Source organism: Stegostoma tigrinum, chromosome 29 (genome assembly GCF_030684315.1).
Source record: "Stegostoma tigrinum isolate sSteTig4 chromosome 29, sSteTig4.hap1, whole genome shotgun sequence".
Lineage (NCBI taxonomy): Eukaryota > Metazoa > Chordata > Chondrichthyes > Orectolobiformes > Stegostomatidae > Stegostoma > Stegostoma tigrinum.
In genome coordinates, this window is record NC_081382.1 from 22,674,391 (window position 1) to 22,686,226 (window position 11,836).

General features: G+C 40.7%; 1 protein-coding gene across 2 annotated transcripts; it reads left to right on the forward strand.

Annotated features, from left to right (window-relative positions):
- Positions 1–1,287: 1,287 nt before the first annotated feature.
- On the forward strand, positions 1,288–10,474 carry si:ch211-243g18.2 (uncharacterized protein LOC559906 homolog). Of its 2 annotated transcripts, none has more exons than XM_048558674.2 (8): positions 1,288–1,745; positions 2,840–2,922; positions 3,113–3,269; positions 4,058–4,222; positions 4,639–4,764; positions 6,240–6,457; positions 7,890–7,933; positions 10,180–10,474. In XM_048558674.2, exons 1-8 carry the CDS (start codon positions 1,362–1,364, stop codon positions 10,290–10,292), a joined length of 1,290 nt encoding a protein of 429 aa, XP_048414631.1. In that variant the 5' UTR covers positions 1,288–1,361; the 3' UTR covers positions 10,293–10,474. The 2 variants fall into 2 exon arrangements, with proteins under 2 accessions (XP_048414631.1, XP_048414630.1); XM_048558673.2 differs by having other exon boundaries at positions 1,289–1,745; positions 7,887–7,933.
- The last annotated feature ends 1,362 nt before the right edge of the window (positions 10,475–11,836 follow it).

An 11,836-nucleotide genomic window follows, 5' to 3' on the forward strand; every position in this document is an offset into this window, starting at 1 on the left:
AAACCAGCCCAGTTCGTCCCCTCCCCCCACTGCACCACACAACCAGCCCAGCTCTTCCACCCCCAACCACTGCATCCCAAAACCAGTCCAACCTGTCTCTGCCTCCCTAACCGGTTCTTCCTCTCACCCATCCCTTCCCCCCACCCCAAGCCGCACCCCCATCTACCTACTAACCTCATCCCACCTCCTTGACTTGTCCGTCTTCCCTGGACTGACCTATCCCCTCCCTACCTCCCCACCTACACTCTCTCCACCTATCTTCTTTACTCTCCATCTTCGGTCCGCCTCCCCCTCTCTCCCTATTTATTCCAGTTCCCTCTCCCCATCCCCCTCTCTGATGAAGGGTCTAGGCCCGAAACGTCAGCTTTTGTGCTCCTGAGATGCTGCTGGGCCTGCTGTGTTCATCCAGCCTCGCATTTCATTATCTTGGAATTCTCCAGCACCTGCAGTTCCCATTCTCTTATCAGCACATTGCACGGGTTTAAAGGTCAGGTTTCTGGTGTTCGGGATGTTATCCCTCGTCAATAAAGCAAATTCCAGTAAAGCGGCCGAGATAATGGGAACTGCAGATGCTGGAGAATTCCAAGATAATAAAATGTGAGGCTGGATGAACCCGAAACGTCAGCTTTTGTGCTCCTGAGATGCTGCTTGGCCTGCTGTGTTCATCCAGCGTCACATTTTATTATCCAGTAAAGCGGCCGGTCATTTTAACCGATATTTTAAATAAAAAACGAATCAACTTCTTTCCTTTCAAAAATACACTGTATTCATGTTTGTATATGTACATAGTCACAAACGCAGTTCTGTTCCCTACAGTAAAATACCAAGGAAACAAACAGGAGTTTGACTCTAACTAAAAAGCATTTCTCACACACAGAGTCAACCGGTTACGGAACACCTACGGGACAGATAAGTCTTAAACATAACCCTTCCAGCCCAGAGGTAGGGTCACGATCACAAAAGTCCTTAAAAGGTTATTTTAAGAATGCTTTCGCAATTGCTGATCGCCTGTCTATCTGAAATCCAATTGTACATTTTATTACAATATACCAAGTTAAAGCTCTCTGTTTGTAATTGACGGGAAACCTGCCCACATTGGAAAGGAAAGCCTGGATGTAAAACCAAGGGAGGTGGATATTAATGGGTTTTCCACCTAACGTTATTATGTGATAATGGGTGGATGTTTTAGATACACCGATTATCTAATAATGCCTGCGGCTTCTGGGTGCAGCTCCCGGCTGGGTGTGGCTGTGCAGGTTTTCACACCTTCCCCACGTACATCCCCTCAGTCTCTTTAAATATGGGGCCACGATGATGCGGCGCACTCGACCCCTTTGCTGCAGACTCACTGACACGCAACCATGCCCAGCATCGCCAGCAGCAGCTCGTCCCAGCGCCGGATCTCCAGCCGGGTGGTACCCAGCTTCTCCAGCAGATCCGTCCAGAGCAGCTCCTGGAGCCGGGGCCCCTCCAGCTCCAGCAGCTCATTGGCACTTCTGGGCAGCTCCCTGAGAGCGGCTGCTACCTCCGGCACCGTGCTTCCAGGCAGCACGATGGGTTCCAGCGAGAAGCAGACCATGCAGGGACTTAACTCCCGCCTGGCTCTCTATCTGGAGAATGTCAGCTCCCTGGAGAAAAGCAACCGGGAGCTGGAGCTCAAGATCAAAGCGTTGCTCGAAGAGAAAAAACCTGTTGCTAGGGACATCAATCCAATGTTAGAACAGGCACATGCCCTGAATAAACAGGTATGCCCTGAGTCGGGTTTGTTTTTTTTAAAACAATAATTCAGTAACAGTTTTGAAGCAGACTTAAGCATGCGGTACAATCACTGATTCGCGGCTGTGATTAATCCCAATAATCGCTAAACAAAAAGTCATAAAAGAAATCGTACGACCATTAATTGCCTTGAGATATTCGTTTAGTGAGTAATCTCGTTGAGGGTAACTTTTACACCAGCTGGATGCTGAATCGGTCATCTTTTCTCCTGCTTAAACGCTGGCCGTTGTTATTAATCATGCCGTGCCGGTAAATGTGTTGGCGGAGAAATGGATGAAGGTATGCTGTTTGCCTATCAAGATCAAATCATTTCCCTGCGAGCCGGTTGGCCGTTTAATGTCATCCACCCCGTTCCTTCGCCAGGTGTTAACTTTGTCTGGTGAAGGAGTTTTTAAAAACAAATATGCAAAGGTCATCACCAGGCCAGAAATATGTTTACTTTCTTTCCCAAAATGTTTGATCACTATCAGGTCACAGATCATTGCTATTCCTGTTTAACTGTTTTGAACTGCTTTCAAAAGTGGCCGGCTACATAACTACTGATTAGACTGAAAGCAAAAAACAAGATGATGGACCAAGTCTGAGAGCATCTGTGGAAAGAGAACGATGGAGTTAACCATTCGAATGGGGTATGACTCCTTCAGTGGGTCACCGGCCCCCGAAACGTTAACAAAAACGAAAGGTGCCTCTGTTTCCGAAGCTCGGCGGGTCTGGCAGCATCTGTGAAGGGGGAAAAAAACGTTTCGGGTCCGGTGACCCTTCCTCAGAACCCGAAACGCTAACCCTGCGCTATCTCTACCAGATCTGCTGAGCTTCTCCAGTAACTTCTGCTTTTGTTCCTGATCTCCAGCGTTCGCAGTACTTTGCTTTATTTTAGACAGCAAGCGGCGGGTCAGATATTCAGATTGCCTCTTAATGGGGTAATCAGAGGTAGTGCAGGTTCGGTTTCACGCTAAGAGTCACGTCCGCTTATAACTAACCACCATTTTCAGCTAGACAACAGATAGCTGGTTTGTAACGGGACATCTGATACTAAGTTAGCCTCAATCTTATGCCCCTTTAGATCCAGGACCTTACAATGAAAAATGCTGTACTGATACTACAAATAGACAACGCAAGGCTGAGTGCTGAAGACTTCAAAATGAAGTTTGTACTAAACATTTCTAATTGTCTCTGCCTTGTAATTCTGTGGAAATGTGCATTCTTACTTTAAGTTATTTGCCGTGATGATACATCGCAGCGTACAGTACGTAACGGTACCGGGCGTGTTATAGTTCGACGGGATGCAAGTCTGTCCGCCTGTGTACTTTAACCTGACAGAAAATATCTGGTTTAGGACGGAGTCGGAAGCGGCCGTTCGGCAAACTGTGGAGAATGACATCGACCGCCTGAGGCGCATCAGGATGGAATACGATGACAACAGTATCACCCTGAAAAATGAAGGGGAGATGCTCACTGAGGAACTTCTCTTCCTGAAAAAGAATCACCAGGAGGTGAGAGGAGGAAACTGGCGCCACCTGCGCTCCCCACTGGTCAGACGTGACCAACAGAAATGGGCGTAGTCGGTGTCGTTTCTCCCCTTAGCCAATGGCAGCGTCTAAATTAGTTCACTTGGCAACCAATTAGCACTCGCCTCACGTGCCGTATTAACGTTGATTGCCCCTTTGAATTGGTATTCTTGCTAATTGCCCTGACGAGTGCAAGCTGAGATGTTTTAACAAAATATATGTAGCTTTTTTTTCCACACAGGCTCAGATCTAAATTACACCGAATTCTGAGTTTGTTCTTTTTCTCCAGGTGGCATGCCATTGCATTATACGATGAAAACCATTAATGTAGCTGCACAGTGCAAAAACAGACTTACACAGCTCAAATGTTTTACATGTCCGTCTATGATTTACCCACTTTATTTAACTAGTCATACCTGTATATCCATCTATTTCAATCTCCTTCACCTTGTTGCTCTTTAATTGCACCTATATTGTTCACATCAAAGCCCATTTGTGGTAATAAGATCAACAATTCCCTGACTAAAGAAGTTTCTTGCAAATTCCTTTATGGTTTTATTTGTGACTATTTTCATATATATTATCACCTTAGATTGTCCGCTTGTGCAGTTAAGTTAAAATCCCTCTGTTTCCAAATTTGTAAATACTGGAAGAAAATGGATGATTCCTATGAATGATGGTAATAAGTGTTGTGGAAGGGAAGCTTCGTATGATGAGAATTTCATGTTTTATCACAACTGAAATGTCAGAATCACTGTCATTTTTTTGGACAGGAAGTGAATGCCCTCCAAGCACAGATTGGCAATAATAAAATCACAGTGGAGACGGACCATGTGACTCAAACTGATCTTAGTCAGCGCCTTGAAGAAATCAGAAGGAATTATGAGGAAATGGTGAACCAAAACAAAAAAGACACAGAATTGTGGTTCAAATCCCAGGTAAATTCCCTTAAAGGTGAAATAAGTAATCAATATCTTTTGGTCTGAAACTTTTTCTACGTAATATCCCAGTGTAATCGCATTCTTCTGTAACACTGGGAATAAAATAAACATTTTAGATATTATCAGAGGTGACAAGTCGTCATGTTATACAAATGATGAATAAAACGTACATCTAAATGAAATAAATCATAATTTTGGCTTTGGAAAATGTAACGGTATTGTGTGCTGTTAAATACGTCTGTTTTAATGATTATGAATATGATGTTGCATCAACAAGATTGGCCCTTTATGAATAATGATTTTGTTTGTCAACATAATTTATATTTATGATACACATTGTCATTTTTCAACAATTTACATATGTGGGGTTATCAATTTCTATTAGAATTTGTAGCACTTTATTTTTACTACAGGTGGAAACTATCACCACTGCAGTACAGCAGACTGACAAAGAGATTGAGGCAGTCAAGGCAGAGCTCAATAATAATCGACACATAATACAATCCCTGGAGATCGAGCTTGAAACCCTAAAGAAAGAGGTATGGGCGTTTTCACATATATAAAAATTGCACCACTTAAGGCAGAATCATACAGCACAAGATCAAGCTTATTTATGCTGTAATGTGAATAATGGAGAAACATTTAAAATGCAAAATGGTGGAAAATAATTGAGAGCAAAATGAAATATATATGGAGTCTCTTGAAGACAGATGGAGGTTTAACCTTTTAGGAAGTTTTACTTTAATTTTCTGGCATCTTGCAGTCAATATCATCTGGCTTCTGCCAAGGAAGTGAACAAACTGGTTTTACAAACAGTTTATAACAGTGTGCCTATGATTGCCAAGATCTTGCTTTGGGCTATTAGAAATCCCAAAGTTTAGTCGGGAGTTATAGTCTCTTGATCCTTTAGAATTGTTTTAAAGGTTAGCACTCCCTCTCCTCCATACTGCCCGCATATTGTTACAATGTTATTGTAAATACATTGTTCACAGTCTGTTAAAATAATGTCAGAACTGTAGTTAATATGATAATGAAATGTTATAAATGCAAAATAGTTGTTCAAAATTTTCTATGTTTTTAAGTAAACAATACTGGCTAGAATTTATTAAGAATCTAAACAAGTAAATATTACAAATATGAAATGATAGTGAACCACAAAGTTTAGCTGCAGCTCACTACAAATCTTCATTGCATAAATTTGCATCGGATTATTTCTGGATTTTTCTTGGAAGTCTCTCTCTCAATTTAAGCCCTAAATGTAAAAACCAAAGAAAAGCAGATTCTGAAATCAGAAACAAAAATTGGAATTGCTGGAAAAACTTAGTTCTGACAGTATCTGTGGAGAGAAAGCAGAGTTAATGATTTGGGTCCAGTGGCTCTTCTTCAGAACTGATTGTAGCCAGGAAAAGGTTAGTACATGTTGAAGATGGGGTGGGGTGTTAAGGGTGTCAAAAAAATGGGTGGAGGTGTTGCCCAGAGAGAACAGCAATCGGGCAGAAAAGGAATGTGTATAGGTCAGCCTGGGAGAATGAATAGCTGACAGTGGGTTGGTTCTAGTAGCAGCCCATGTGGTGACAAGGCCTGGATTGTGAGGTTGGGCTAAAGAAATAGGAAAAGGTGCTCAAGCCCTTAAAGTTATTGAGACTGGCCCATTTCTTAGTCTGTCCAACAGTTGCTCTCACTCTTTCTTTCTTTCTCTCTCCATCTCACCAGGAACCTTGTCCACTTTATTGTATACTCCTCCCCCATCCTCCAACCCATCTTCAGCACATGGACCAAACTTTTCCTAGCTACAATCAGGCCTGAAGAAGCGCTGCAGGACCCAAAATGTTGAGTGTTTTCTCCAGAGATGCTGCTAGAACTGCTGAGATTTTCCAGTAACTTTTTGTTTTTTGTTTCTTAATTTGTATTTGCATTAATACAGAGATTAAGATACTGCTTGTGGCTGGTTTTATTCCATAAACTAACTTGGACCATTCTAGCTTATCATTATAACTTCTCATTATCTTTGCAGAATATGGGACTGGAAAATATATTACTGGACACTGAGCAAAGATATGATGTGGACTTCAATAAGATGCAAACTATTACCTCCAAATTGGAAGGCAATTTGCTCAATATGCATAATGAAATGATGCTGAACAAGGAAAAATATGATTCTCTTTTGCAAGCTAAACTGACCCTGGATGCAGAGCTTGCTGAGTACAGGCGTTTACTTAATGGGGAAGCAAGGTACCATACATATAATCCTAAAGACAGTTATTAATGAAAACGTTATGGCAATGATATGATGAAATAATCCAAAAAGGGAAAATACAGATTGAACATATTTGCCCCAAAACAAGGACTGCAGTTTTCGGTGGGTGAAAAGATTTGGTTATAGTCTGACAGTGTAAGCTGACATCAATTGATCTGTCCTAAATTTCTTAGACTTCTTGGTTTATTCTGGGGGATGTTAATCTGTTAGCTCCTATTGTGCCTGCAACAGAAGCCCCTGTAAGATTATGTATTTGGCTGTTTGCAATGTTTTCCAAGATATCAGGGTGAATTTTGTAGCCCCTGTAAAATTTCATGAACTAAGCCTTTCCGTGGATGTGAGTTTGCTCGCTGAGCTGGAAGGTTAGTTTTCAGATGTTTCGTCACCATTCTAGGTAACATCAGTGAGCCTCTGACGAAGCGCTGGTGTTATGTCCCGCTCTCTATATTTATCTGGTTAGGTTTCCTTGGGTTGGTGATGTCATTTCCTGTTCTTTTTCTCAGGGGATGGTAGATTGATTTGGAGCCAAAGTGTTTGTTGATGGAGTTCTGGTTGGAATGCCATGCTTCTAGGAATTCTCGTGCACGTCCCTGTTTGGCTTGTCCTAGGATGGATGTGTTGTCCCAATCAAAGTGGTGTCCTTCCTTATCTGTATGTAAGGATACAAGTGATAGTGGGTCATAAGCCTTTCTGTTTTCACTCACCTGGCAGATGTCTTTCCTTCAAGTTGGAGGTTGTGGGCTCAACTCATTTCTAGAGGTAGAGCACAGGGGAGGCAGTGGCCTAGTGGTATTATAGCTGGACTGTTAATCTAGAGACCCAGATAATGTTCTGGGTCCCGGGTTCGAATTCTGCCCTGGCAGATGGAGTTTGAATTCAATAAAAATCTGCAATTAAGAGTTAAATGATGACTATGAATCCATTGTCGATTTTAAAGGAAACAAGCCATGTGGTTTACTAATGTCCTTTTTATGGAAGGAAATTGCCATCCTTACCTAGTCTGGCCTACATGTGACTCCAGACCCACAACAATGCGGTTAACTCTTAACTGCCCTCTGGGCAATTAGGGATTGGCACTAAATGCTGCCAGGCCAGCGATATCCTCATCCTATGAGTGAATGAATTGGAAAAAAAAGCACTAAAGGGGTCTTCATTGTAAAATATGCTGTTTTTCAGTTGAGTCAATAAAATCAGGCATTATCTGCCTCGAATACACTCCTGTGTAGGTGAGATTGACAGAAAGTAATGCATGAAACATTACCCTGAGTTAAACCGTTTCAGTTTAAAATGAATATTATTTAACAAGACAGTAAGTTGACTGTGTTAACTGAACTTGCATATGAAGTTTGCTGTTAACTACTGAGCATGTGAATTTGTGACAAATAACTGTTCTCTTCTTTATAGCAGAAAGGTTGTTCATGTTCCTCCTCCACGTTCACCCTCTCCTCCTCGTAAGTATTTCTGTGTGATGTTAGTATTTCTGTGTGATGTTGGTAATCAAAATCATATGAGAGGTTTCCTTCTAGGTCCATATCATCCGGTACTCCACTCCCTTGGGTTAAATGCAAAATGTGCTTGATTTCTGTTCGTAAAGAATATGGAATCAGATTATGTTTATAATGTACATTTGCAAATTTATCAACAATACATTTAAGTTAATTATGGTGATAGAACTTGGCCCCTCATTGATTTTTCCGCTGGTCTCTTTAACATTCATAACCATTGAGTAGCCAGCTTTGTTAAAGTACTTGTATGTGTGCAATTCCTGACCGTGACACAGTGGCAACTGTCCCTTCAGTTTTCCATCCACTCTGTGCACAAAGCACCTCCCCATATAGCATAGCTAGAATCAATCTGGGAAATTAACAGCATAAAGCCTATATTCCACAGCAATGTATTTGGTCACTGAACCATGCCACAATAATTGCAATATTGTGGAAATATGGTAGGACAGACAATATCAACAATCTGATTCAGCATATTTTAGAAACAAACAAAGAATTACTTCTCTAAACGCAAACCTATTGAGATGAAGTGGATGGCTACAGAAAGGAATTGATGGTGGCCAGACATATCATGTTCATTTGTGCTCCTTTCAGCTCTACAGTGGGTTGGAAATCACAATTTTTAATCCAGTTGGATTTCTAGCACAATTTTTTTGTGCTTTGCTGGATAAATTTTTCTACAATGCAAACTGCTGGCAGTGAGTAAAAAGCAAAGCCACTTAAGTAGCAAAATAAACTATCTGATCAGTACCATTGAAACACACAAATTTTTAGGTGGACAAGAATAAGATGTTTAATTTAAATATTCTCCGATAATTAACTTTTCTGTACCATATACCAGTGCTCTGTTCAAAAATGCAGAAGTAGGCCATTCAGCCCATTGACGCTGCTCCATCACTCAGTGAGATCATGGCTGATATATGATAATCCTCAACTCTACTTTTCTGCCTTTACCTCATAACCTTTAATTCCCTTAAAATCTGTCTACCTCAGCTTTGACTATGCATAAAAACCCAGCATCTACAGCCCTCTATGGTAAGGAATTCAACAAATTCAGCACCTTCTGAGAGAAGAAAGGCCTCCTCAGCTGTCTTAAAAGGGTAACCTCTTTATTCTGAGATGAAGCCCGCTGGCCCAAGAAGCTCCCACAAAGTGAAATAACATTTCTACATCTACCCTGTCATCTCTTAAGAATCTTGTATGTTTTAATAAGGTCACCTCACTCAACCTCTCCTCATAAAACAGACCCTCCAAACTCTGGATCAGCCTAGTGAGCTTTCTCTGTACTGCCTCCAATGCCGGTATATCTTTCCTTCGAATGGGCCAAAGTTCTACACAGTATTCCGGCTGTCATCTGACAAGCGCCTTGAATACTCTTAACAAGAATTCCCCAGTTTTACACCTCGGATTCCTGAAATAAAGGCCAACATTCCATTTGCCTTCCTATTACCCACTGAACTTGGCTGCGAATTTTTTGTGATTTTTATGCACGAGGATTTCTAAATCACTCTGTGATGCAGCTTTCTGCAGTCCTTTGCTAATATTTAGCTCCCCTATTCCTGCCCAAATTCATAACCTCACATTTCTATATATATATATATATATAGTAAATAACTGAGTTCCCAGCACTGAACCCCTATTGTATTACCACTAATTGCAGAGCCATCAGTGAATGTTAACTTCTGCTTAGTAAGTTGCACTAACTTTGTATTATCAAAGAAATTCCAGTCGCTGCCTCAACATTCAATAACCTCTTCACCAACATCCCCCTTGACTCCATCAAATTCAGCATTTTAATCATATCCATCTACACAGCTCCATTTTCCTGGCCAAATGCTCATTGATATGGCCCACTTCTTTTCCCAGGTGCCAGTCTTCCTATTATTAAAGTCATTTTCAGAACCCTTGCTCTCAAATCAACTCCAACCTTTCCAATTACTGTTGAATTATTAACTTATTTGTCTACTCCAATCTCCTTAAATAGGTACTAATTCCTCACACATTGCTTTCTTCTCCATCACTCACATTTTAAAATCCTGTCAGTTTGATTCTGTGATTGAATAAAAATACATTATCTTCAACTCATAACTATCACTATGACCATTTTGATGATCTAATCTATCGTGTTTGTGATACATGTCTTCAGACTTAGAGTTAAATGACAATATCAAATTTCTTTTTAATCTTAACAGCTGAAATCACAACAAGGAAAATTGTCAAAGTCATCACAACTACATTAGTTGATGGCAAGGTGGTTGATGAATCAAGTGAAGTTGAAGAAATTAGTGAGAAAAAGCATGTATAAAAAAATTCTTAAATGTATTATCAATAAACTAGTAAAGTATTATGCATTATAAGGAAACTGTTACTGGGTATAATGGGTATTTGAAGCAAAGAACTACTATGGTAACCTTGTATAAAGTATTTGAACATTCTAACTAATTATGTTCAATTATATGATGTCTAATAAAAGTCATATCACAGGTCCATTTGTATCAGTGTGCAAATCATTCCTCTTACAACCATCCAAGAGACAACATTTCGTAAACAAACTCAAGGAAAGATCTGCATTAGTACCATTCTAGATCATAGAATCCCTGTAGTGTGGAAATGGGCTCTTCAGCCCAAAAAATCCACACCAGCCCAAAAAATCCACACCAACCCTTGGAGCATCCCACCCAGACCCATCCCCCTATAACCCACTTAATCTACACACCCCTGAACACTATGGCCAATCCACCTATCCTGCACATCTTTGGACTGTGGGAGGAAACTAGAGAACCCAGAGGAAACCCACACAGATATGGGGAGAATGTGCAAACACCATGCATGGTTGCCCGAGGGTGGAATTGAACCCAGGTTGCTGGTGCTGTGAAGGTTGCTGTGCTAACCACTTAGCCACCATACTGTTCCATTAGGTTGCATATAAATTCCATAATTATCATTTACATTAATACTAAAAAGAAATTGCCTCATTTACAAGATTGATGGTAGATTGTTTTATGTATAATCATTACTTGCATTGATATGGCACCTTTTATATAAAAAGAAAATGTCTTGAGGTCCTTTGCTGATACATTATCAGACAAAAGCTGGCACCAAGTTAAAGGAAACACCAGAGTAGATTTGCATACTGTAAAGCACATTGCAGATTCCAACCAAGCAGAAGCATAAGTGAATTACTGCTGAAGATTTTAAAGGCATCATGCTGCATCTGGCCTCAATGCAAAGCCAGGCATTGAACAGGCCAATTACTGCTATGCAGACGTCATCCCCATAAGGCAAGCGATCAACAAAAATAAAACTACATTTCAGGAAATTACGAAGGCACTCTATGGCCATGTGAAGTGTATGAAAATGTTGAATGGGCTGAATTGAAAAAGCTTGCCCAACCACTAGGGGCAAGTGTTCATATTTTTGTCATTGATCTGTACAGATGTGCAGAGAACTGTGAATGTGTCACCTTAAAGGAAAACAAATCAGGCAGAGAACTCATGATGGATGAAGTTTTGTGAAACATTGACTATGTACAGTTGAGGGATGATTTACACAAAGCAAATGGGCAGCCACGCTAAGGTCAACAACAAAACCAATTGCCTATTCAGAGTAATGAAGAGGCATCTCCCAGAAATGTCCAAGCTAGTGGAGCATGTTAATATAGAAGCAGAGAGGCATTTGTACAAAGACAGGCGAGGGTGCATTGGCTGCTCCAGCTAACTTATATTGGAATGGTCAGAAAACAAAACAAATGCAAAAATCCTGCCAAAGGGATTGAATGCTATTATTGGAAAAAGAAGTACCACCTGTTACAGCAAGAAGTTTATACAGAATAAGCCAAAAGAGAAGCTA

Coding starts and splice junctions, on each gene's coding strand:
- si:ch211-243g18.2 (XM_048558673.2), top strand. CDS start 1,362: ATGCCCAGCATCGCCAGCAGCAGCTCGTCCCAGCGCCGGATCTCCAGC. Junction 3,270..4,057: donor TGAAAAAGAATCACCAGGAG/GTGAGAGGAGGA, acceptor TTTTTTGGACAG/GAAGTGAATGCCCTCCAAGC. Junction 4,765..6,239: donor TTGAAACCCTAAAGAAAGAG/GTATGGGCGTTT, acceptor TTATCTTTGCAG/AATATGGGACTGGAAAATAT.